The sequence below is a fragment of the Chaetodon auriga genome, chromosome 15, assembly GCF_051107435.1.
Source record: "Chaetodon auriga isolate fChaAug3 chromosome 15, fChaAug3.hap1, whole genome shotgun sequence".
Lineage (NCBI taxonomy): Eukaryota > Metazoa > Chordata > Actinopteri > Chaetodontiformes > Chaetodontidae > Chaetodon > Chaetodon auriga.
The window spans coordinates 5,315,698-5,342,403 of record NC_135088.1 but is presented as its reverse complement, the minus strand read 5'-3'; the positions used below and the strand labels follow the sequence as shown (position 1 = coordinate 5,342,403).

General features: G+C 47.1%; 1 protein-coding gene across 1 annotated transcript; it reads right to left on the bottom strand.

The window, feature by feature from the left end:
• Positions 1-7,158: 7,158 nt before the first annotated feature.
• Positions 7,159-24,561, bottom strand: fgfr4 (fibroblast growth factor receptor 4). The gene is made up of 21 exons (XM_076750586.1): positions 24,126-24,561; positions 22,058-22,273; positions 19,169-19,356; positions 18,906-19,056; positions 18,664-18,714; positions 17,651-17,920; positions 17,283-17,372; positions 17,022-17,188; positions 16,734-16,857; positions 15,741-15,931; positions 15,247-15,385; positions 14,864-15,057; positions 14,497-14,642; positions 13,993-14,114; positions 13,784-13,894; positions 13,198-13,388; positions 11,449-11,571; positions 10,745-10,815; positions 10,402-10,539; positions 10,106-10,211; positions 7,159-9,641 (listed from the first exon to the last, which is right to left on the bottom strand). Exons 2-21 carry the CDS (start codon positions 22,143-22,145, stop codon positions 9,465-9,467), a joined length of 2,838 nt encoding a protein of 945 aa, XP_076606701.1. The 5' UTR covers positions 22,146-22,273; positions 24,126-24,561; the 3' UTR covers positions 7,159-9,464.
• Positions 24,562-26,706: the final 2,145 nt, after the last annotated feature.

Genomic DNA, 26,706 nt, shown 5'->3' with positions numbered 1-26,706 from the left:
GTTAAGGTACTTTTCCTGTCATGTCACTCTCTCTACTCTCAGTACATGTCAGAGGTAAACACAGTACTTTTACTGCACTACAGCTTCAGTTACTTTACCACAGAAAACCAAATAACTTGAAGTATTTCTAGTTCTAAAACACAAAAAACTGTTGAGCAGCTGAAACTGCACTGAATACTTTAATACTTGAAGTACATTTTACTGATTACACTCACATACTTTTACATTTTCAATGCAGGACTTTTACTTTTAACAGAGTATTTTTACAGTGTGGTATTAAAGATAGGTAGTAAAGGGTCTGAATACTTCCTTCACCACTGCTTATACTTCACTTGAATATTTCTGTGTCAGACACACGAACATTTTGCTGTCATGGATCAGAAGCAGAAATGACAGATTCTGCAGTGGATCTTACATCCATGCTGTAATCATGATCACATCTACAGTGTCCACATGGGCTCTGACGTCCTCCTGACATTACAGTCCCTTTAGACAGAGAGGAGGAGGAGGAGGAGGAGGAGGAGGAGGAGGAGGGTGAGAGATGAGTGCTGGATGGTTTGTTTCTGCTGCTTTGACAGCAACGAAGTGTCTGATGAGGAACTGTCAGCAGCTCAGAGAGACCAGAGACCTCGAGACGCTGTGGAGACACAGAGCGTACACACACACACACACACACACACACACACACACACACACACACACTCACACTCACACACACTCTTTGTACATACAAACACGCCTGCTTAGTGACGCCTGGGTAATTACCGCCCACCATCAATTACTGCAGCTCACACATGTCGCGGCTGCGAGGCCTCGCTGCCATGTGTGGACGGACTGTGATGTGGTCGCTGAAGCACTAACAGACACGAAGCAGAGTTCCTAAAAACCGCTGAGCGAAGGCGTCGCGGCGGCGCTGCTCACCAAAGAGCCTCGTGCACGTCGACCTGAAGCTGCTGCAGCTCTTTAAGGACGACTTCACAGCTGAACCTGAAAAGCTCCTACGGCTTCTCAGTTAGTTTAAGGTGGACATGGAAGACGTGTCTTTAAGGGGTCACACAACTGACGTCAATCATCCAAAGACTCAATGTTTCATGCACTCTTAGATTAATGACTGAGGGTTTTAAAATGTGCAGTTCAGGTTTGTTTAAGACATTTGCCCCTCTGTGTCCTCCTTTAGGAACTGGACCAGTGAGCGAGGTACCTCATCAGAGGACTAACAGGACAGAACGGAGGGATCGACTGGTGCGTCCACAACTGAAGACAGTCGAAACAAGACAACAACCGTTCAAATGTGAAACTAACTGGACTCAACTAAACCTGGACCTGTCCTGGCTCAGGTCAGTGAGACAGACTCATTGAGACACAGACACTGACACAGACTCAGCGAGGCAGACCCAGTGAGAGGTCGTGGATGGGGAGGGATGAGACGGACCCCCTGCCTGGAAGACATCTGCTGTCTGCTTTTCTTTCACACCTTCTCCGTCCTCTGTCTCTCTGCTGCATCGCGTCCGTCAGCTGAAAACCTAGTGGACATTATTTCCATTTGTCCTCTTCTGAAAAGGTTTGTGGAGTCAAAGTGGACATGTTCGAGTCTGTTCATGTTTCCTACGCGTTGTCCAATCGCGTCAGAATGTGAAGAAGTGATTGTATCCGATCCGATAGGCTACGCTCAGAGGTGGCCAATCAGAGGGCTGTGGGGGAGGGGCTTTCTGACGTGGTCGTACAGTCCAATGGCTGCGTTAATGGGTGGGAAGCCAGTGAGGGATCATGGCCTTGTGAGCTGCAGCCTCCCCTCAAAGCCTTCTGTTGACGGTGCAGCTGGACAGCAGTTGGTCCGGCAGGCTGATCTCAGCAGCTTCTGACCTTTCCTCAGTGTTGTCTGGGGATCATTTCATTGGACCCTGGTCTTCTGACCTGGACCTGAGAGCCTCAGCTAAAAGCTGCTTCACCCGGCGTAAAGGACCATACATGGTCTTCGCATGTCCCCCATTCACTCCTAATTACAGATGTTTAATCTGTGTTCCTGCTCTGGACGTGTTTTCTTTTCATGATAACCATCGATTTGCAGACTGAACGCTCGAGTTCTCTGACAGACCTTGAAGGATAATTACAGTTTATTACGGCTGACGCTGTTTTCATGATTTTATCCATCAGAAACAGAAGAAAGTGGTTTTCACTGACGGCACCCTTAAATAGACGTGTGTGTGGACGTTCAGGGACAGATATTCATCATGATGCAGCGTCACATGTTGGACGTGTCCCTTTCACTTTGTCTCGTCATCGTTTCTGCTTTTGGAAATGTCCATGTTTGTTTCCTCTGTGGAGATTTACTGCTGTTCCAGGTGCAGTCATGTGGTTCATGGCTTCATTGGCCACCTTTCTGCAGCACAGGTAGACCAGCGAGCAGAGCTGCTGGAGATTAGCCTATTGACGCCTCCGGCTGTCAGTCACATGACAATAAAAGACAAAAATAATGATGAAGTTACAAGTTTCCTTATTTTAAACAGTTTGTGCAGTTTTACAGATCATTACTGCGACCTGTACCTCCGTGTACTATTGACCTCCAAACACACAAACCAGCAGTGAATATGTGACCCATCATAGATGTTCTACAACACACACTCACACACAGACACTCACGCACACTCACACACACTCTCACACTCCCACACACACTCCTTCCTCCCTCTTTAACCTCTCGCCTGACTTCCTGCCTCCCTGCAGCCTGAAAGCTGAGCCAAATCAATTAGTCTGCAGAAATTACAGAGCAATAAATAAGGAGGGCCAGTCGTCAGCAGTGGAGACGGGCGGGGGGGGGGAGGTATGGGGCCCCTCCTGTCTGCATGTGCAGCTCAGGATGCCGGGGCCTCTAACTATATCACTGTATGAGCTTTTTATGTGTGTCACTGCGTGATGTTTAGAGCGACTGAATCTGAGGAGAAAGACGAGCCGAGGTCTCGCTGTTGACGTCTTAACTTCATTTAGAGTGAATTTAATGTGCATTTACAGCGAGAGAAGAAGAAACTCAGAGATTCTTTCAATCTGTTCTTTCATAGGTGTCTCCATACACTCCGTCTGTCTCTGTTTTGGTCCTGTGGGGGAACCGTGGGCGCCGGGTGGGGGTGTCTACAGTTTCAGGGCGCTGTGCCGTCCGTGACTGCGAGCTGTTACCTGATCTGGTCTGTTGCAGACTGTCGTAGTCTGAGCATCTTACTGTATCTGAGACACACACACACACACACACACACACACACAAACACACACTCTGGTGTTGTAAAAAGACACTGTCACATTTTAAAGCTGTAAAAACACCAGAAATGATTTATGATTTATTCATTTCATGACTCATCAGTATCAATCAATCAATATCAGCCTGCATGTCTGTGAGGACACAGTCAGGATCCGGAAGACCAGAATCAGGTTTGTCCAGAACTGTGATTGCGAAACATTTTTTCAAAATGAAAGCTGTTTTTAGCCAGCAGGTGGAGACAAAGGTGACATTTGACGTGTGCGATGTTAAAAATCCAAACGCGTCGACGTAAACGACTGAAGTCACGTTCGGTCTGCTGGTCAGTGATCAGTCTTGGAGCTTCAGCAGCTGCTCGCTTCATGTTCTGATTAACTCCATGTTCAGGTTTCCTGTTTCTTCTTTTTCTGTTTTTAGGATTGATCATCAGCTGCCCTCAGGAGTCTGATGAGTCTGTGTTCACTGTGACTGGATTCAGCGTGGACTGATCAATCTCGGGGCTGTTTCTACGCTCATGGCGGTGAGGAGATCAGCTGGACCACCAGATCTAAAGGCCTGTGGATGTATGGTGTGTGTGGGAGTCATGTGATCAGCAGTCGTGTCCTACAGAGAGACGCTGAGTCCGGTCCGTCTGATCTGTATCAGTTCAGAGGACGAGGTCCTTGGTGGACCTGGTCTGTTGGGGACAGTATCAGCAGAGTCCAGCATGGATCCGCCTGTTGTGTTTGGCTGCTTCTCGGTGTGATGAGCTGCTCTCCTGTTGTCTCAGTGTTAACTCCACATCCTGCGTCCACTCTGTCCTCCTGTCCTTATCACTCACTGTGTGTGTGGACACAATCACAAATACTTCCGCAGGTCAACAGATAAAGACAGCACTGGACCCTGCACACACACGCACACACGCACGCATGCACATGGGGTGAGGGTGTGTGTGTGTGTGTGCGCTCCTGGTCCAGGGTTCAGGGTGCTGCAGTTAATCTTTGGTCAGTGATAAGCAGACGAGTTGCTTCATGTGTGGAGTTTATTGCAGATCGTTCGTGGTTCTGCTGATCTCTAAAAAAAAAACCCAAAAGCAGCCTGATGTAAACCAGCAGAACCCAGACCTCCTCCAGTCCGTCATACTGAACCCTGCAGAGACCCGCTGACACTTTTCAATTAATCAGTACGCTGATTGGATTTAAACACACGGTGCTTATAAACATGACGCAATGCTAAAGCTACAGTTAGCATCCTCACATGTAGACAAGAAAAGCAAACCAGTAGCCTTGGTTAGCGTTAGCATTATAGTGCAGTAAAAACTAAAATAATTAGAGTTTCAAACTGTTTTTTTCTTTTCCAGGAGAAAATGAAACAACGATGAGGACGAACCAGAGGACGATGTGTGTTTGACCCACTGGGACAACACCAGTACGGCTGGTTTTGCTGGCTGGAGCGTAAACCGTTGACCTTTGGTGAGAAGTGAAACGTCAGCAGTAACTGATTATTTGAAAATGTAACTGAGTAACTGAGCTGTAAAAGGAATGTGACATGAAAAGAGTAATCTGATTACTTCCTGTTAATCCTCCTTTCCAATTTCACTCTTATGTTTCAGACCAACGCTGAAGAAAACTTCAAACCAGAGCAGGCGTCAGAGGGCAGGCGGGCAGGCGGGCAGGCGCTCGTCACCTGAACGAGCAGGTTTGAAGGTATGATCAGTGACGACCTCTTGCTTGTGTTTGAAACGTCTCTCTGTGTCTCTTCCACGAGTCTGAAGATGCTTTCTGTCTTCCTTTTGGTCTCTTAATGTCTCCCTGAGCTTCGAGCTTCAAGCCAATCAGGGACTGTGTACCTGGGAGGCTGTTTGGAGCTGATCTGGTGCCAGTTTTGGCACAGCTCACCTTAAATATTTAGGCTGCTGGAGATAAGAGTGTGTTGCTGTTGGAGCGTCAGGAGGATGACGAGTAGAGGAGACGAGACGGACGCTGTCAGCGGGACAGTTTGTTTTCCCTCATTCAGGATCAAAGCGTCTCGTCTCAGTGTCTTCAGAACAAATGTGATTCTTTCATTATTGAATTTCACCACGTGAAGATAAGTGTTGTTGATTCAACAAACACACGCCGGGATTGACTGGAAGTGTCTCTGGAATGTGTCTCACTGTCTCAGAGCTGACAGTGACAGTCTCATGGTGGACAGAGGACGTGGCTTTAAACCTCAAACAGAGACCAGCATCAATCGCATACTTTACCTTCAGGTGAAGACAAACATTCAGTGACCTCAACTGTTTCCTTCATGATACGAGGTCAGCTGAGAGTTTGCTGAGCACACACACACACGCACACACACACACACACACTATCTGGAGTTAAGCAACCGCAACAGATTGAACAGACTGTACTGTGGAGATAGGAGCTCTGTGTGTGCGTGTGTGTGCGTGTGTGTGTTCGTAAACCTCATAGGGTTTACTGTGAGCCCAGGTGTGCCTCCGGCGTAAACGCTGATGTACTGAAGTATCACTGTGTTGGTTCTTTACCACCTCGGTCCTGGACTCAGTCCTGGTTCAGACCTTAAAGGGTCCTGCAGACTCTTCGTGTTTCTGTTCAGTGATTGTCTTCAAATGCGTGTCCGTCCTCACAGAACATGTGTGAAGAACACCTTCAGGCCCGGCGTCACGTCCCATCTTGCAGCGAGTCTACAACCTCAGAATGAGCTTTTGACTTGACGTCTTTTTTGTTTTTGGTGTGAATCTGTTTACGCAGCAGATTCAGATTTAGATTTGTTTAGCAGATGTCACTTTAACGTCATTCTGTCCATTCGTTAGCTGTGACGCTGTGACGCTGTGGACTCCAGCCTGTGATCTGCTGCTTGTCCAAAAAGAAGACGAGGACGCAAAAACGAGGAGACTCACCAGCTAGAGGTGTCCATGACATGTCCACACACACACACACACACACACACACACACACCTACACACACACACACACACACACTTATACAGACACACATTTATACACACACAGAGACACACACACTTATACACAGACACAGACACACATTTATACACACACACACACACACACACACACACACACACACACACACACATACACACACACTTATACGCAGACACACATTTCTACACACAGACACACTCACACACACTTATACACACACACACACACACACACACACACACACACACACACACTCCTCAGACTTTTATCAGCTCCTGCAGGAGGAGCTCAGAGAGTCTGTCTGGGTGATCAAGATTTATTATACATGAAAGATAAGAGACACACACACATATTGACACACACACACAGGAAGAGACCACACAGCATGAACACAGGAGATAGCACACACAAACACACTCACAGACACTGTGAAGGAACACACACTTCAAACGGCCATACTGGCTGGGATCAGCGCTGCCCTCTCCTCCCTCCTCTTGACCTTTGACCTCCATCTCTTCGTCTGTCTTTCGTCTCTCTCACTTTTCTTTCTCTCCTGTTCGCCTTCATTTTTGCTTTTATTGCTTCTGCTGCTTTTCTTTGAAACTGACAAATTTAAAAATTCAAATTTATTCATTTATCAGAACACACAAGAAGAATCAACACTTTCCTGTCTGTCGTCTTTCTGGAGCTGCTTAAAGACGTCAGACTCTTAGTATCCACCCATCCATCCACCCATCCACCCGTCTATCCATCCATTCATCCATCCATCCATCCATCCATCCATCCATCCATCCATCCATTCATCCATCCATCCGTCCAACCATAGAAACAGACAGGAAATGCAAAAATGTAAAAATCTTTCAGAAATACGTAAAAACACAGACACATTTTTTTTATTTTAAATTATACTTTATTTCATATAAAAACAAAACAATGAACAAATAAATTAGATATTTCTAAAATAATTCTCTTGAGGAAATGTTGCTGATCGAGCAGATAACTGGAATGTAAAGATGACTGACGGGAAGGTGACTGGATGAACAATTAGAGCTTTTTGGAATCAAACCCTCCAAACATTTGAGAGAAAGAAGGACCAGAGAGAAACTGGAGGTGAAGCCAGATGAAGGAGGATATGAGCTCAGCCGTTTATAACAACAAAATCTGTGATTTTCAGTTTCACATCAAAGGTTTTCATCTGCATTTCAACGTGCAAACGTTCCAAACCTCTGATGGATCGGAGATCTGGAAAAACATCATACATCTGATCTCTTGTGGAAATCTGCTTCCACACAACTGTCAGTGGTTATTTTGTCTGCGTCTCAATTGTTTTGCTGTGGTCGGATCCGGAGGTGGACTGGGACTCGATATTTACCCCACAGGGGAATTTTCTGCAGCTGGTCCTGGTGGCGAATCTGAATTAAGATTTGTAATTTAAAAGATGGTGGCCGTGGGGATAAAGATAGGGGCATTTGGGAGAGAAGAGGAGACATTACCATAATAAGAGCCTCTTCATTTGCACACAAGCCCAAGCCACCCCCCCAGAGCTCCCTCTGGTCCGTAGTCACACCCATTAAGCCTGCAAAGCCTTCATTGTCCAGCCAGGCTGCGGACCTGAGGACCCCTCGCCAACAGATTGGGCTGGGTGAAGGGTTACGGCAGACAAAGGAGGGTCCCTCCCCCTTCTCTGCTATTTGAAATCAATCACACTGGCTTTCACATTCAGTGCCCCCCGCCCTCCTCTCCTTGTCAGCAGTGACAGTGGGCTTGGGCCAGCTCCCCAACAGAGTCCCCATGCTGAATCGCCGGTCCTCCTTTGAGGACGAGTCTCACCCTGGACACACTGTCTCTGACAAAGCCATCATGTAGGCAAAGACTGAAAGAACGAAGCCGTTGTTGGAGGAAGACCAGGTGAAGCCTGGATGTTTACGTGCTTGTTTCTACGTTAAATGAGTTCATCTCGTGACCTTTGGGTCTTTGAAAACTCCTTTTATTACTTCAGAAATGCTTCACAGCTTGTGAGAGCTAAAAAGTTTTGGTGGTTTTCGTCCAACAACAGCAACAAGAACTGGGCTCCTTCTGGTATTTAACCACAAATTGTTTCATTGGCCTGGAGGTCGAAGCAGTTTACTACAAATGGAGGCTTTCATTCCAAAATTTCCCAAATTTAAACCATCTTTAAAGGCTCCATCCATAACTTCTTGACCACATAGACTTGAGGTTTGAGCTGTCGATGGGAATTGAGGAGCTTGTGTTTCTCAGTCAGTCTTGATTCGAGAAACAGGCTGCTTTTTCCAAAATGTTGACAAAGTTGCTGATGCAGACCAGTTTTTAACAGCATCTACTGATTTCTGAGAAACTTCTTTAATTCTGTATTTACATTCGGGCTCATGAAGCCCAAATTGAATCTGCTGGTATTTTGGAATGAAGCCTGAACACAAAGACATGAACTGTGACAGGTTTGGCACTTGAAATACTGGATAATTCCTCTCTCCTGTCACCTCCAATAACCTTCATTTTTGTGTCATTCAGAATAATTTATAAAAGGCAATCGTCTTTCTGTTGTTGATATGTACATACAATATTTTAATATTCTAATATATTCACAGGAATCATAAATTCAGGCACTTTGCTGCCACTACAGCAACGTCTAAGCACAAGAGATCCTGAGATTTAAGACCGTTTTCTTTTTAAATAAGCAACACAAAAGTAAAATAATCTTATATAAAGAGATTTATATTTAACAATCAGTTTCTTCTTTTTTATCATAGCAAAATAAATCTTTTTCGTTAAAAATGTCTTTATCAGCGAGGTTTCAGGCCCTTGTTTTGGGTTGAGTTTGTGTGAGGAGGTCATTGTCCGTCGCTTCTCTGAAGCATTTTCACCACCAGGGTCACGTCGGTTGAGTTTAGCGCCGTAGTTTTCCAGCGTTACCGCTGTTCTTGGGCACAGTGCCAGAACCGATAGTCCAAAGTACCATTTTTGTTTGTCCTCTTTTCTTCTGCCCACGATGAAACGTTTTCCTCCAAACCTTCATCAGGTAACGAAGCCTCAGTGCTCCACGTGCATGCACGTGTGTGTGGATGTTCGTGTGTGCGGACGTGCCCGTCGGTATCTGACGGCTTTGTCCGGTGCCACAGTGGAGGTCCAACCAAAACCTAATGACAATAAAAACTTCAGAAATGCAACTGTGGACCTTCAGTATGGCTGCCAGTTGATGTTACATTATGTAGTGTTTCCCCTTTGTTGTCTTCATGTCTGAGTTTGGGTGGGTGCCTTCAGTCGAGTGTCTATCGGAGCGCTGTCTTCGCGTCTATCCGGGAGCGCACATCCTGGTAGCCCAGGAGGCAGGGGTCGGTGGACAAGGCATCGTGGGTAAAAACAGAGTCGTTGTCGGAGGAGCAGGAGCTGGACGTGTCCTCGCATGACGGCGAGTACTGCTCGAAGGGTGTGGACAGGTCCAAGTACTGTGGGGAGACAGGAAGTCCAGAAATTAGAGAAATGTTGGTGTGCCTCAGAGAGATGTTTGTTAAACTGGCAGAAAACAGCGGTGGAGACTGAAAGGCTGTTAGATTGAACATGCTGTTCATTTAATGGTGTCCACTGCAAAACAGATGCAGATGGAGAAAAGTGCTGCCACCGCATCGTTATGGAGACCAACAGTTTGGTCGGTTTGAAGCCAAGAAATACTAGAGAACCAACTAATCAATCACATGAACTGCTGACCAATCTGCCGGCGATGACGTCTGGTGAGAAATGCTGCTCTGAAATTTCAGCACTTTGGACGCTGCAGCCAAACAGTTTGGGTTTTGTTTTGTTGTTTGGGGTTTATAGACCCCGGACTCTGCTGTCCACACTGAGGACATCTGGACAGCAGATTGTGAAAGAGAGGAGGAAAACCTGTGTGCATGGATGTGTGTGTGAAGCCCACCTCGTCAGAGATGGACAGCAGCACTCTGTCCAGCTCCTCCACCAGCTGCTTGAAGGTCGGTCTCTGGGTGGGAACAGCATGCCAGCACTCACGCATCATCATGTAGCTGCACAGACAAGAACACAGCAGACACAGCAATGCTTTACACTGTCAGCTCAGAGACACGTTCACTGCTACTTCAAGCCAAGAACATCATCAAGACTACAGACAGACTCTTTGGCTCGTGTAGGGCAGACATGTATGGTTGCTAACCGTTCATGATGAAGGCCACTGAACAAAGAGGACTTTCTACTTACAGCTCATGTGTACAGTTGGAGGGTTTGTCCATGCGATGTCCTTCCTTCAGCAGCTTAAAGAGCTCCTCAACAGGGATACCAGGATACGGTGAGCCGCCCAGCGTGAAGATCTCCCACATCAGAACCCCAAACGACCACCTGAGCACAGACAGCAGCAGATATTTAATCCGGTTTTAATGGTTTCGACAAGACAAAACAGGAAAGGACGGCAGGGGAAATAACTGACTCAGCGAAAAGCACTTTGACACAGAAAACAAACCAAAGGTGTCTGAATTTTGAGGAGTTTGAACATCTCATCATCTTTTTCCTGCAGCAGCTTCAGTATCTGAGAAGTTAGACTTACACGTCACTCTGGTGGGTGTAGACTCGGTCAAACAAGGCCTCTGGTGCCATCCACTTCACCGGCAGCCGTCCCTGCAGAGCAGACCCCAACACATTAGAGCTCCACCTCCATGTACCATCACAACACACTGTTCATCTCAACACGTTGTCACTGTTTTTCAACCAAATTCAGACTCTTGACTCGCTCATTCCTCCCTCACAATCCTCCTCCTGCTCCTCCCTCCTTGCCTCCCCTCTTTTCTAATTAAGTCCCATTAGGCCTGCTGCCAATCAGAGGAGAACATCAGACATCTGTCTTCAGGAGTATTTAAGCTGTGAGAGGAGCCACGCAGGAGGAACCTGGCTGAGGAGAAGACTGGGCTGGCGTTTTTACAAAGAGCCAGCTTCACTTCAACCTTTGAACAATCCAAATATCTTGGCAGGAAGATACAGTTTGATTGATATTAATATGATACCTCATTGATTCCTGAGGGAGAATGTTTGTGTGGATCAGCAGTTGATTAGCACTTAAATCTACGACACTTCCTCTACTTTCAGATCAATAAGTCACATGAATATTTTCAAGCACAAACATTTTCACTGCGTTCAAATGTGGAGAGTTAAGAGGAGACACTTGTCAACGGCTGGAAAACAAAGTTCTCCACTGAAAAGCTGCAGGAGCGAAAAGTGATTCCTGAAAACAGGCTGCCGGGAAGCATCACTCACGTTGGTGGTTTTCTTGTAGTAGTCGATCTGGTGGACTCCTCTGGCCAGGCCAAAGTCAGCGATCTTCATCACGTTGTCATCCGTCACCAAAACGTTTCTGGCTGCCAAATCTCTGTGGATGCACTGCAGAGAGAAGAGAGAATTAAAGACTGACACAAAACCCTGAAGTGACCTTACGGCCAACTGCTGGGCCTCCAGATTACAAGATTAGCAAAAAGTTGATGTGGTCCTTGTTAGTGGACTCAGGGATTTAATGTCTGACTTGGCTGAATGAATTGTTTTTTTGTTGTATTGTTTTTAACACCAGTCTCTCTACAGCTTTGGCTGAACAAGAGGCTTGAACTCAGCTTCATCATCAAACGCTCTGTTGAATTTAGACTTGTGACACAAGATGTCCTCGTCTGTTCCAGGACGTGGTTTTGCAGCGTTCATGTAAAAACATGGAGGTGGGGGGGTAGAAATGATTCATTGCAGATTTTCTCCCAAAATGAAAAGACTCAGGAGTCTTAAGTCAACACACAGTGCCTCATTTTAGTCAGCGCAACAAAATTAAAATGTCTTTATATAGAAACTGTGCAGTTTGAAGTAAAAACAACCCTTTGGGAGGAAAAAAAGAAAGGCACTGTTTGCCCACATTGAATGGATGTCATTAAGTTTATTTTGGTTTTCATTCGAAATAGACGTGGGATTTGTGGGGACGTGCGAAATGAACCTGTCTTGGTTTGTGGGTCTCCCCATAATGGAGGGTTAGTTTCAGGCTCCTGCATTCTTAGGAGGCCGTATAGCCAGAAACCTGATGCCTACACCCAGACGACGGCTCTGCTGCCTGTTTGCTAACAGATTTATGGCAGCGCTAAAAAGGACAAAGCCCTGCGATGGAGGGACGGACAGATGGATGGAGAAGAGTAAACAGGACTGAAGCTGCAGCAGCTTTCTGTTCAGGAATGCCTGTCTGAGACACCGGCTGGCAGACAAAGAGATGTGTTGATGAGAAGCACACAGACAGAGAGCATGCTGGGTAAATGAAAGGAAAAGAAACATGGGGGGTGGGGATGGGAATAAAAGAAAGACAGGAACAGACAGAGGATGGCGAGAGAGACGGGGGATCGCATAGAGAAAAAGGAGAAGGGGAAGACCGGAGTGCCAGACCCGCCTGGACCGAACTCATCCATCTGAAGGCCAAGCGGCCAAATCCAAAAACTCTGAATTACACAAGAACTCAATCCTACTCACAATTTCCCTTAAGTCAACACCAAGCGGCTGAAATTACAGCCCCCCCAGGGCTTAGACAGCATGTAGTCTACAAATGTTGAGCTTCTTACTATCCAGCTTTCATTTTGTGGCTGTATTTCCTGCCCAGGAACATGGACACATTTTACTGTAATGAGGTCTGATGATACAGAAATGTCCTCAGGAGGTTGAGGCTCGCAATATAAATGTTCCACCCAAGAGCACAAAGAAGAACCCAAACCAGAACCCAGTGTGTCTTATTTTGTCAGTTTTACAATATATAATGCAAGATATTTTGTTTGCTGACATAAACCAGAGAAAAGCAGCAGATCTTCACATCATCGCTCATCTAAATAGTTGTCAGTCAGCTGATGGATAAATCAAACCTTTTCATCCCTGAATCTTAGTTTCCTGACAAGTTTCCTCTTGCTGCCTCTTGCATCCATAAAACTCTTGATTTACAGTCACCAGAGATTCAGCTTCTTCTTCTTCTACTACAGCTCCTTAAATTGAACGTACCCTTTTAGAGGCGAGGTACTCCATCCCCCTGGCGACCTGGTAAGCGCAGGAAAGCAGGTCTTTGAAGGTGAGCTGCTCTTCAGGCACCTTGGTCACATCAAAGGTGTAGTCCATGCCTGGGGGTCTCCGGGCCCGCAGGTACTCCCTCAGACTGCCTTTGGATGCATACTCCACCAGCACATACAGAGGGCCTGGGGGAAACACAAACAAGATGAAGGACGGGGTTCTTTCTATTGTTGTTTTAGCCTCCAGGCTCGGGACCACCATCGTTGTAACACTCACTAAATTAGGTTGGTTGGTTGTGATTTACAATAAAAAGGGGGTTTAGGAGGGAGGTAAAGGAAAGGCTTTGTTTTCTCTACCAAAACAAGGGAGTGTGTGTTTGTGTCATAAGTAGCGTTAACAAAGAGGAAACTGTACTTTAATCATTCCTCTAATCTTCGGCTTGAGAGCCTAGAAGACCTTTAGTTTGTCTTGACTGAGACGAACTGACAGAAATCCAACTTTTTCACGTGAATCCTCACGTGAAGCAGGACATGCTGCGTAGAAATAAAACAAGAAGAATAGTCATAACTCAGAAACTCACCATCCTGTGTGCAGACTCCCAGCAGGTTGATGATGTTCTTGTGTTTGTCCATCACCTTCATCAGCTCCATCTCTGAGATGAGGTCTGCCAGATCTTTGTCTGTGGCATCATCTGAGGGAAAATAGATCTTTAGAAAACCACGTCCCACAGACAGCAGACTTTAGCAAATCTCTCGAGGTGCTTTTGTGTCCTCTTCATGGCTGTCCTACCTTTGAGCATCTTGACTGCCACAGTGGTGGCCTGATCCGGACTGTCCTTGTTAATGCCGTAGGCCTCAGCCCTGACCACCTGACCGAAGCAGCCTTCTCCTAGAGGTTTGCCCAATGTTAAACTAGAGAGAGGAAAAGTGAAAGTTAGTCAAAATAAGAATGTCCAAATGAAAACTGTACAAATCCATAATTTGGGGCTCTGGTTTCTTAAAACATAGGTTGGGTAGAGCCAAAAATGGGTTGCGGGCTTGTTTCTTTTTAGGTCCCTGCATGACGCTACAGTGTTCAAATGAATCTGGATCCCAGAAGCCAAACTGAGCTTAGCGAAGAAATACTGTCTTTGCAGGGGCAGAGCTTTTATGTTAAATCTGTTACTGAGGCTCAACATTTCAAAACTCATCTCTTTCATAACCATTTCAGAGTAGGTGTAATTTCATCTATGCCATAGTCTTTCATCATTTACATCTTGATGACAGAAGTGGTTCTACATTGCAGATAACTTACTTCTCCCTGGGGAACTCCCAGTCTGGGTCGTAGGGCAATTCAAACTCCATGACTCCAGCTAGCATGGGGGAGCAGCTGGACGAGAGGCGAGCCACCCTCATCAACGACGCACTGGACTTCCCTGACGAGTTGGACTCCACCGAGTACTGAAGGAAGAGATGCAGAGTGTTTAGTTGCCACCTTTCGGGAACCGTTCCTTTGGCCTTTTTTCCAAACAGCTATAAACACTTTCCCCTTCAAACGTGGTCAGACAACACTCTGTGTGAACTTTCAAGCCCACCCTGGCCTTCAGTCATTGTCTGCAGTTTGCCAAAGCAGCCGCTTGAGAAGACCAACTCAAGTTCCCATGATGCATTGTGCCTTGTACCTGTCTGCGAAGAGGGAACTTGGAGAGTTTCTGGACAGGGAGGGCGTCAAACGGCTCCCGTCTGGGGTGGACCTGCATCCGACACAACACCACGATGATGATGGCCATGATCAGAGCCAGGAAACCACAGGCGTAGATGATGATGTCGGTGTACTTGGTCTCCATGGTCTCCATGGTGACTGCTGCTTCCTCTTCTATAGGAGGAAGAGAGGGAACATGTGACATGGGAAGTGACAAACCAAATCTACATATAGTGATGTTCAAGTTCATCAGTGCCCAGATATCACTTGCTAAGATCTTGCTGCCAGCAGAGCGGACATATCTTCACGTTTAACTCTGTCAGCTTACTTGAATGAATCCTGTAGCTTCTGTTCATTGCTTACCTGAGATGACGGTAAGCCAGGCAGATTGGTGGGCAAATCCGATTGAATTTCCAGCCAGACAGGTGTACTCTCCTGCATCCTCCATGGTAACCTTGGACAGGTAGAGCACCTCCACCTCTGACATGTTGAGACTGCCGGTCTGCACAACACAGATGTAGAAAAAGCAACATAAACAGTTAGTATAAACCGACCATCATGACTTAAAAGTTCCACTGGAGGCTTTTACAGTTGTTGATGTTGGTTATCAAAATAATTAACTTTGTCAGCACGTTTTTGATGGGGAATCAGTTTGTAACTGTATTAAAATTCAGGAAATTCAGGTCTGTAACAGTTTAGCTTAAGTTTGACTGACAGCATCTCCTGTAGAGTTCATATCGTACAGCTAAAGCTAGCTGCACAGAAGCAATTTACAAAGTGACAAATGATGACATTTCCTGAAGTTTTTCCTCAGGATCTGTTGGTACTTATTAAAACCCCTGTTAAAAGTCACCAACCTTGAGGATCTGAACATAGGGCGTCCCATCAGAACCGTAGCGACTGCCGTTTCTTTCTATGTGTTTGAGCCACTGAATGTGAGGCTGGGCGTCGCTGTAGACCTTACAGTGGAACTGGACGTCGCTGCCCACCACTGCTGTGGTGTTGGCTGGCAGACCAGCCTGCAGAATGGGCCTGTGTGGGGAACGCTCTGTGTTTTGGAGAAATCAGAGGGGGATGAGCAAAGCTTGCACAGGTGAAGGATAACATTACACTCTAGAGCTTAAAAGAATTTCTTCGGTTCAACAGTTTAACGCAGGGATTTAATGGATCTGTCAAATATCTGTCTCACCAGGAGTCCACAAAGGCTGGACAAAAACATCCAGATATTTGGCCGTTGAACAACTGGCAAACATGACTGATTTGCAAACAGATGCCTAAAAATGTCCAGCAGTTGTCGCTGTCACCTATACTGTATTTGAATGCTGGCAAGAGAGCAGGAAATGCCATTTTGAGATGAAAATCGGTTCTATTAGCGTGGCTCTTTGTCAGCCAGGCTCTCTTTGATCTGCAGTTACTCTCGCTCTCTGATCTCGTTAGTTGTCTCGTTAGTCTTCTCCCCCCGTCAGTGGGGACGGAAACTGACCCCGTGGTGGACGAGCAGCAAACAAATGAACAAACAAACCGCAGCCCTCCTCGATCTCCAGGCGCCCGTCACCTTCTGCTCACCCCCCCAGTCATCCCCTCCCTCCAGCTGGAGGCTTTTATTTGAAGGCATGACGCGTTTTCCACAAGTGCTGACTAAGAACTGCCGTTACTGCTGCTGAGAATACAGTCAGCCAGATCATAAAGCACTGAAATTCAGGTTTAAAGAAGACTCTCGTGTCTACTTTAGCCTTTCAGTTCAATAATTCAATCTGTATCTGTGACATATGATGTGACACACCCAATGCAAAAATGACAAAAATCCCAGACACACACTTTCACACAGCCTCCCCACATCCAGGTCTTACCGAGGACATCCAGGACGTAGCTGTGAGTGATGGAGCCATATTTGTTCTCCACCACGCAGGTGTAGTTTCCTCTGTCTGAAGGCACAACGCTCTCCATCACCAGGCTCCAGTGCTGGTGTCTCAGCTAACCAAAAGAAACACAAAATGTCTCCAGTGTCACTTTACGATCAGAGTGACAACAAAAAGCACAAACAAACATCTAATGGCTGAACTTAAAACTCAAGCATCACCCAGATGATCATCATCAAGCTTTAAATTCAGGAGAAAACAGACGGCCACCGTCCTCACCTTGATGCCTCCGATGCGGTGCTCTCCTCTAAATTCACGGCCGTTTTTGAGCCAGCGGATGCTCGGCATGGGGCTGCCCATGGCCGGACAGCGAAACTTCACCGTGTTCCCTGCAGGAACAGCGTACAGTTTCTTCTCCATACGCTGGGTGTGGGTCCAGTATGGACCTGAATGGACAAAGAAACCCAATAAGCCTTTAGCCAGAATGCTCAAGCCGGGTTGAGTTGGACTAATTCCTGAAGTAAGCAAACGACATCACACCTCTGGAGAAGTAAACCTGGTCGTTTTCGATCTCGGCCGATGAGTCCTCCAAGCCATTATCCTCGTCATCATCCCCTGACCCCAGGGAGTCTAAGAACATGACAAATGAAGGAAATATGAAGTCCATCACAATCCTAAGACCCAAACCAGCAGTTCTAAATGTAAAGATAATCATATATGACAAAGAAAAGTAGCAAATATTCATTTTAGAAGCTGGAACCAGTGAATCTTTGTAAGCAACTCACCAACTATTCAGATTAACTTGTTGTTGACAATAAACCAATTAATTGACTGAAAATGCTAGCTTGTTAACCACATGAGGGCTTGATGAAATCTTTAAACACTTAAACCACTGTTAGTTTTCTTACCTGCCACAGTGATGGTGAAGTTCCTCACTGGCTCTTTGGTTCCCCGGAGAACACAAACATATACGCCGGAATCCTCATATGTTACATCTGTGATCTCCATGACGGTCCCGCGGATCTGGATGCGGGGCGTGGGCAGAACCCGGCCTCCCTCCTTGTACCAGTTCACGGCCATCCCGGGTCGGGTGTTCAGGTCGCAGCGCAGCTTCAGGATGTTTCCCGGCTCCAACAGAAGATGTTCTGTGGTGTCTTCACTCAGATCCTCAAGAACATCTGTTGAAACATCACCACGCGAGGTGTTAGCATGCTGCGGCGGGGGACATGTTTCCTTTTCAGCTGCACTTTGTCTCCTCTTGTTTCTCTCAGCTTTGTCTTTTGTGTTTTCTTTCTCTTTTCCTTCTTTTTCCGTTTCTTTTACTCTTTGACTCACATCACCACACCGGCCAGTCGGCAGTTTATTCCTTCATCTCCCTTCTAAAGCAAGTAGCCACCCCCTCAACTATGACCTTCAGCTCTTCAACCCCATTATCTCCTGCCCCCCCCTCACAAACACACACACAATGAAATTACCATGGAGACCAGGAGACCTAGCCCTCCTCCTCCTCCTCCTAACACTGCAAACTCCCTCCTTTCACTGCTCACTCCAAAAAGAAAAGCATAAAAGAAACGTGGAGGAAGAGACTGAAGCTAATGAACATGTTGCAGTGTGACAGTAGAGGCAGAGTAAATCTGAGGGGCGGTGAAGGTTCACTGGAGATCTAAGTGAGCGAAGGGAGGAGAGGAGTTCATTCCCAGTTGAGGAGGAGGACACAGATGGCCGCCAGACCATCCTTAACAGTCTGCACTGTCATCTCTGGTTACAGAGGTTTACACTTTAAACCTGGATCGTCCATATTTCAAGTCTTTTCAATCAATTACAAGGACTGAAACTATGTCTTGAATTCAGAATTTAGGAGGAAAGAATGTTCCCACATTTGCCCACAGACTATTCCATTATGGTAATGAGGTCAGTGTACCTGGAGGGATTTCAGCAGCAGGCAGGTCCACAGTCTGGGCAATGATGGTACCTGTGGAGCAGAACAGTTGATGTTATGAAATAGTGTGATACAGTGTAATGGATGAATGGTCACATGGTCCTGCAGATGATAAATCTTTGTGGTATTTGGGCTAAAAGTCACAAGGGGCTCTTTGGATGAAACTGTCATACAAATGACACCTGAATGGCACAGAAACTCAGCGTCACGATGGAGCGTCTCACCTGGCAGGACCTCCAGCCACGCCGACTGCATGGCCTGTACTGTCTGTCCTGCGTGGGTGTTCTCAGCCATGCAGATGTACTCGCCTGCATCCTCCAGAGTGATGTTGGACAGGTGCAGTGTGTTCACCTTGGACGCGTTGCTCTGCAGTGCCTGCATGGAGGACAGATCATTTTAACATCCTTTTAATAGGATGAGGACAGAAGCAAACACCGTCCACACAGAGTAGAACAGGAAGTCTCAAACGGTTCGTATCTGTCCTCACCGTCAGAGCCCTGAGGCGAGGCGGTCCTGCCTGGCTCCGTCCAGCTGCACTGGACTCTGTCTTCAGCCACTGCACCTTGGTGGACGCTGGCCGGTGGACTTTACACACCATCTTCACCTGACCACCCACCACCCCCGTGGTGTTTTCTGGGAAACCGGCTACGATCAGAGGCCTGGAGACCCGAAGATCTGTTGAAGAACAGGGGCGGTGCAGATCAAGAAAGTTAGTCCTAATTTTCTATATTGTGGTTCAGATTGATTTTCATGGAACTGGCAACTGAAATCACTCCAAACTACTTTCTTCTGAAAGATTCTATTTACTCCTGAAAAACTGTTAAAAAACAGATTATTAGGTAGTGTTATGGTCATTTCATAGATTACAGGAGTCTGAATAAATTTCTACAAACCTCCTCAGTCTGAACGTGGCCAAAGCGAACAAGACAAAAACTGTCAAACACATCCTGGTGGTTTCAGTTTACTTCTGAGTCGTCTGGCAGCTGAAGCACACCATGTTCCCGAACAACCGCTGTCATTTAATGCTACCAGGAACTGGTGATAGAGTGCCCTGATAACCCGGCAACTATCGTGTCACCATCAGCCACAGTGCTGTCCATTCAGAGGGTCACTCGCCCATTTATGTGCTCGCCCACTCACTTGTTGGAGCATATGTGCGCCCCGGACGGGGACGGCGTTTACTGCTCAGTCACTCAGAACGAGCAATTTTCCACAGCAATTTTCTGTCTGATTGCTTCCTGCGAGCGCTTAGTGAAAAGGCAATCTGTTCCCTTGTCGGAGTGAAGTGCTCCCTTTTTTTCTAATGGCCTCGAGTACACCAAGAGGCTTCAGGAACAAATACACGCTTACACCGTTGTAAGTGGAAAATCAGAAACACTGATTGGTCAAAGCAGCCAAAAGGAAAACAAATGAGAAGAACGGTCGCGGTGGCTGGTTTTAACGTGAAAACACTGTCTTAAGGTGAGGAACTGATTTCATAATGTGAGACCTGAACAGGCGCAGCGACGGGCTGAATGTGAACACAGTGAAACAGTCAGCAGGAAATCACAGCGCTGGACACACTTGGAGCCATGCTAATGAACTTGCAGAGACGGGGACACTGCCCTGGAGTTGAACTCGCGGCAGAGTGTGAATTGTCACCCAGAGGCGAGGGGGCAAACAAAACACAACACAACACAAACAAACCGCTCGGCCGGCCGACCGACCGGACGGGCCGGCAGCAGGACCGGGACAATGAAGGGCTTCATGGCCTGAGGTGGAAACGCAACAGAGGCCTCCAGTACGTCTACCAGCTCAGCAGCAAATGTTTCTTCTGCAGTCTCATGAGGACTGATTGACTGATTGAACCCTGTCTGCTGATGGGACACTGTCTTCTCCTTAATGATGTCAAATAAAGCAGTTAATGACAGTTTTTGTTTTTTGTGATTTGACTGAAAAGACTGGAATGTTTCACAGCTTTAAGCTGCCAGCCGTCCTCTAAACTTGGACATCCTCTGTGGAAGTGTCCCATGTTCATGTCCTCTGTAGGCATGAGGAGCAGCTGGAGCGCACAGACCAAAGCTATACTCAGACTTTCATATAATCTGTAATGATGTGGCACAAAAGAGGACTTAAAATACGTTTTTCCGAGGGAAGAAAGAAAACACTGGACCCGTCAGATGGCTGCATTTAGCAGCCTGCGGTGAGAAACATTAGATGTATAATTATATTTGGAGAGCAGAGTGATTTATTGTCTCTCAGGGCTGTTATCAAATTAGCAACAGAACAGAAAAGACCTACGGAGAAGAACTGGAACCAATTCTTAGATGAAATCAATTCATTTGAATGAAGGAAATGATCTAAAAATATCTCTCTTCCTCCACGCGTGAAACTCTGCATCACATCCCTCCAGAGACCCCCGACTTGTCTTTGACTTGAGTCTTTAAAGCAGATTTGATCTGACTCTTCCAACATGAAAAACTGTAAAGTGAAGAATTCCTCCAGTCCCAGACCCGTGTAACTGTCTGTTTTCGACTCAAAGAAGAGATAAAGTTCTGCCCTCACAGCTGCTGCCTGCAGGTTTTACCACCTCTACATCTTTCTACTATCAGTCCTCGTCTGTCCTGTAAATAAACCTGAAGGCTTTTTGGAGGCCTCCTCCTGCTCACTGCGGTCTGAACGGCAAGCCCCGGCTGGCCTCGCTCGCCCCACGGAGACGGAAAGGATCCGGCTCCTGCGCTCGGTGCCTCCGGGGCAACAATCCACTTTGTCTTTCATCAATCCACAAACATTCTGAGCAAAATGTCCCCCTGAAGCCTTTAATCTGAGGACCGGTTCACATCACAGCAGAGGACAAACTTTGCTCACTTTGCTGCTTCTGTTGGACAATTTCACGGATTACTTCTTGAACTTTTAGGAGAACTTAGGACTGACAGTGGCTGACTTATTGCATTGGCTTCTGTTGGTAAAGCATGAATGAAAACGGCCCTTTGGCCCCCCTCCTTGTCCTCAGCTGGCACGCAGCCAGGTTGATTTACACTTCCGAGCCTCGGGGCCTCGAACGGATCAGGTAGCAAAGTTTACGGCAGCAAAAACACTGAGAGCTTTTTTCTCCACCTTCCTTGCTCCATCCCAGACTCCACTGCAGACTCTGACTTCTCCGTCACCTTCACTTCCTCTGTGTTTGCTGCTGCCAACAAACTTTCAAACAAACACTTTCTACGACGGCAGCGTGGACGGATCGAGTCCAAACAAGAACTCTTTTCTGAGCAGCTAAATGTCAACGCAGGAAGAAGCAACACAGTCACAAACTGTCAGTGGACTCAAAGCAGCAGCTTTCCAGCCTTTGCACAATGCTGACCCCAGAGGGAGGCCGTCCGGCTCAGGTGACACTTACCTTTGGTTCTGCCTTCGTCGATGGTCCTGGCCGAGACCCCGTCCGTCAGACAGAGCAGCAGGACGCAGAGCGTGCAGACCCTCGCCATCTTCTTCGCGTCACGCGTGTGTCTTGTGGTTAAAGGGCAGAAATGTACGCTGAAGCCTGGACTGGGCCTCACACTCTGGTCCCTGGCATTGGAAACGTCTAAACCCACAATGTCTCTAAATCTGGATCCTGTGGACACAAACCAAACACATGGGAGACGGTTATCCGTCCATCAGAAACTTGATTCTTTCAGGAGATCTGGCTGGAGAGCCACTGAAGACACAACCCTCTCTGTTCAGTTTGAAACCAGGTGGCAGAAAAACACAAACGCTTGTGCAGGCAAACAGTTAAAGAGCCTGTTTAGACTGCGAGCTGCTGCATTCTTAACCAGATGTCTGTTAACTGTCCCACTCGTCCGCCTTACATTGTCCAGGCTCTCCTGCGTCATGAATAAGGAGCAGGGCTGTTACTGCCTGTTGTTTGTCAATGGATGGCGCTCAGGCCGCCAGGATAATGGACCCTCACTAGAAAAACACTTGAAACTTGCCAGGAAGCTCCAGAATGTGAAGGAGCAGCAGAGATCCGACAGCAGCCAGCGAGACTCCGGGTTCAGGGAAGGAGGTGGAAATAAACAACAGCGAAGTGTGTCTACTGCAGAGCGCCGTCCCCCCACCGCTTCATGTCCCACTTCAATTTACACCACTGAATAACTGCACCTCTGTCTTCACTGGACGTCTCTGCACTGCGTGTCACGATTGATCTGATCATTGCATCCTTCATTCATTGCTCCATAAACCACAAAGTCAGTTTCCACATGTTTAGTTTTGTTAAGTCTGACCAACAGTCCAAAACCTCAAAGACGTTCAGCATCTTATTACAGACGATAAATAAAAAAAACTCAAAACTACAGAGCTGGAAGCAGCTTTTAGGACCTGAGTTTGCCTGAAAATAACTTTCTATCAATCGATTATTGATTAATCAGCTCAAACATCAGCCTGACATCTGAACAATAATAATTTCAATAACTTTGACTATTTTTTTAAACAAATTTCAATAGAAGCAGAGTTAATAAACAACTGTTTTCCACACGTGCCTTTCTGTAGAGGATGTCTTCAGTGGTGCCACTGACTCTTCATTATCAGTAAAAAAGATGATAAATATCATTTAAGATGTTATTTTGAAAATGGGTTCAGATCAGATTTAAGGTGAAAACTGTTCCGTGAACACATCCTGCACTCACACTACCCGCTGTCAGTCTGTGGGAATAAAGCACTGATTCTTCTGCTGAGTCGAGCCAACTGCGCTCCGGCGCCAGAGCCCGGTGCGCTGCACGCACGCAGGGCGCGCGCCCGCACGCGCTCACTCACTCACACACACACTCTCTCTCTCTCTCTCTCTCACACACACACACACACACACACACACACACACACACACACACACAGTTTAAAGAACCAGCTCGCTGGATGAAAGTTGTCGTTACTTAATGAAGGCTGGGAGCAGCTTTTGAATCACACCTGATAAACATCATCATGAGTCTGAGTCTGCAATCAATCGATCAGTTCGATCGGTTGAACAGTGTCCACACATCACGAGATAAATAAACTGATGGGAAATAAAAGGCAGACAGACTCTTTACAGCCTCTGAACCTCCACAGGCTGGAGGTCTATCAGATCCTTAAATTATGTGCCCTGAGCTCAAACTTCACAAACACACTTTCCTCCTGACAATCAGTCCCTGCGGAAGGTTCAACGTCTAAGAAGAGACTGTGTGAGAAAAACAAGTTCACTTTCAGCTGATCTGAAACTTTTCTGCTAAATGTGTTGAAATGACCAAACGTGGGTTGACGGACGTCTTTCAGACACGCGGGTCGGATCCTGCTTTGTTTCAGTGGATTTCTAAAAACCCGCTGAAAGCTGATAAAGACGCGCTCAGACGGTGAATGTGAGGCGTCCTGAGCGGCTCCTGGTCGGACACACTATCTCCTCTAACCCGCTGAAATGAATGAACCAGCAGCTGTCTCCGTCTGTTTGCACCCACCTTTCCTCGCGCTGGCACCAGGGACAAATCAGTCCTCGTCCCGCTCGACGCGGCTCAGCATTGAAATCCTCATTTGGACCCTTCTCTCTCCTGTAAGCTCCCTCTGAGGCCGCTGTGTATCCGGCTGAAGGAGTGGAGCTTATAAATCCATCAAAAACAGTCCTGTGGACCATGAACGACAGCTGCCGGGCTGTCCCTGTGACCGGGGGAAGGAGCCGTGATCCCGGGCCAAAGTCCACCGCGGCCGCTCAAAGCGCTAAATCCACGCAGAGGAGGAAGCCGAGAACGTGGAAACTCGTCGTTTCTGACTCTGAAAATGAAGGAAAAGGTCCGATGTGGCGACAGAATGAGAGAAAGAGGCTGGTGGAGAGCAGAGAGACTCAGACTCTCCCCCGGCTCAACTGGACTCTTGGAGTTTTACGTGCGTCTTTACGCAGCGCCTCCTCTCTCCTCCTCTGACTTTATCCCGCTCAGATCTGAAATGAGGAGCTCAGCCTCCTTCGTGTCTACAGCAGAGAGGAGCGACCGAGTCCTCCACACAGCGACCCTCCTTCAGCTCTGCTGCGCTGCGGACGGCAGTCACAATAACAATGGTCTGAGAGCGGCCAGGGGAGCAGGAGGAGCAGGGGGAGGAGGGGAGAGAAAGGGGAGGGGTGCGCTTCTGTCACCCTCCATGCACCCCCACACAAAAAAACACCCCCCAGCCCTCCAAAGAGCTGGCAAATAAGAGCCAGGACCCCGTGCCTCCCCCTCCTCCACAGCAGCTCCTGGAACCAGAAAACTGTCTGAAGACTAAGACACCAAACGCATCTGAAACTGCTTTTTATGATGCCTTCACTGTCCGTCCTGCAAACAGAGAACCGAGGCCTCCTCAGGCCTCCCCAGGCCCCCTGTCTTAATTGCATCAGTAAAAGAAGAAGCTGCTGTAATCCCATTAGCTGCAGCACAGACTCCAGATCAGCCTGTTATCAGCTTCACTCTGAGCTCGAACAGCCACGTGCTCTCGTCTCAGGGTGTCAAACATCACAGACATGCAAAAACTTTATTAAATAAGAGCTTCAGACAGACCAAACACCTGAGAACACAGAGGAGACCAAACACCTGATGGTGGTGATGAAGAGAAAAAATCAAATCACATGAGGATCATGAACGCCTCCTTTTCTTCACTTCACCTCCATAAAGAAAGCTGATTCCTTCATTTTAGAGCCACTCGATCCATTAAAATCCACAGCAAGAAGCAAACAAAGGAGAAGTAAATCATTTTTTCCAGAGAAACTTTAGATTTAAGTCTGTGGTTTTGGGTAAAAGAGTAATGAAAGTTTTCAAGGTTGAAGCCTGAAAAAGGATCATACGTCAGTTCTCTGAGGGGAGAAGTGGAGACGAGGGTCAAAATCTCTTCTTGTGACTTTTGGAGGATTTGGTGAATTCATCAGTTTGAAGAACACCTTCTGCTTCAACACGACAACGCTCCAGAAAGAAAAGGTCTCAGACTCACAGGACTCACCTGCACAGAGTCCAGACCTCAGCAGGTCCCTGATCGGAGAGGGAGCAGGCAAACCAGGCAGCCCGTCTCAGGAACGTTCAGGTGTCCACATACTTCTGGCCATGTGTCTCACCAAAGACTTCAGAGGAAGAGTTGATTTTACAGAAACCAACAGACTCAGTCTCTTTGGATCTCTGTAGATCTACTGACCCTCCAAACAGAGAAAATATTGTTTCTAGAGTGAATTGTCTGAAGTCAGCCGTCCCTGTAAAGACACTCAGTGGTTAAAATTCATTTCAGCCTCTGAGGAATCCTTCACGATGATTGTTGGCTCTGCTGGACAGTTTTTATTGTGAAGAGAGACAGGAAGTGTCGGGGACAGAGGGGCCAATCAGGAGCTACAAAGGTCCTGGCCCGGATTCAAACACGGTTACATGATACCTGCTTCAGCCCCGCGAGCCGCTGGGACGCTGGACCCAAAGTCCCACCAGGGCTCCACTGCAAACTTCAAAATGAATGACAGAAGAAGAAGCTGCACGCCGCTCACTGTCCTCTGTGGGTCAAACTCCTCCCATGGCCGCTGAGCCGAAATCTGTGTGTAGAAATAAAGTCCAGATTTGACCTTTGACCCTGCGCTGTGGTGCGTCGGGTCAGACGGAGCTTTACAGCGAAAGTCAAAGTACACAAATAAACGAGGCCGAGTGGAAGTCATAAAGCAGATAAGAGCCATGCTGATGGCCGCCAGCGCTCTCAACAAGTGTTCGTGTCATACCTGAGTGTGTGTGTGGATGCGTATTCCTCACTTTGTGGGGACACATGTCTGATTACACAGTCACACTGTGGGACTCTCCATACTTATGGGGACACAACACGACGAGTCCTCATAAAGTAAATCATTACACATCAGATAAAGACTCCAGGAAATTAGTGCAAACCAGTGTGTGTGTGTGTGTGTGTGTGTGTGTGTGTGTGTGTGTGCGTATTTTTGTGTATGTCTACTTCTGTGAGAGTGTATTTCTAGGTGTGTGTGGGTTTTTTTGTGTTTCTTTGAGTGAGTGTAATTTGTGTGCGTGTGTTTTTTGTGTTTCTGTGTGTGTA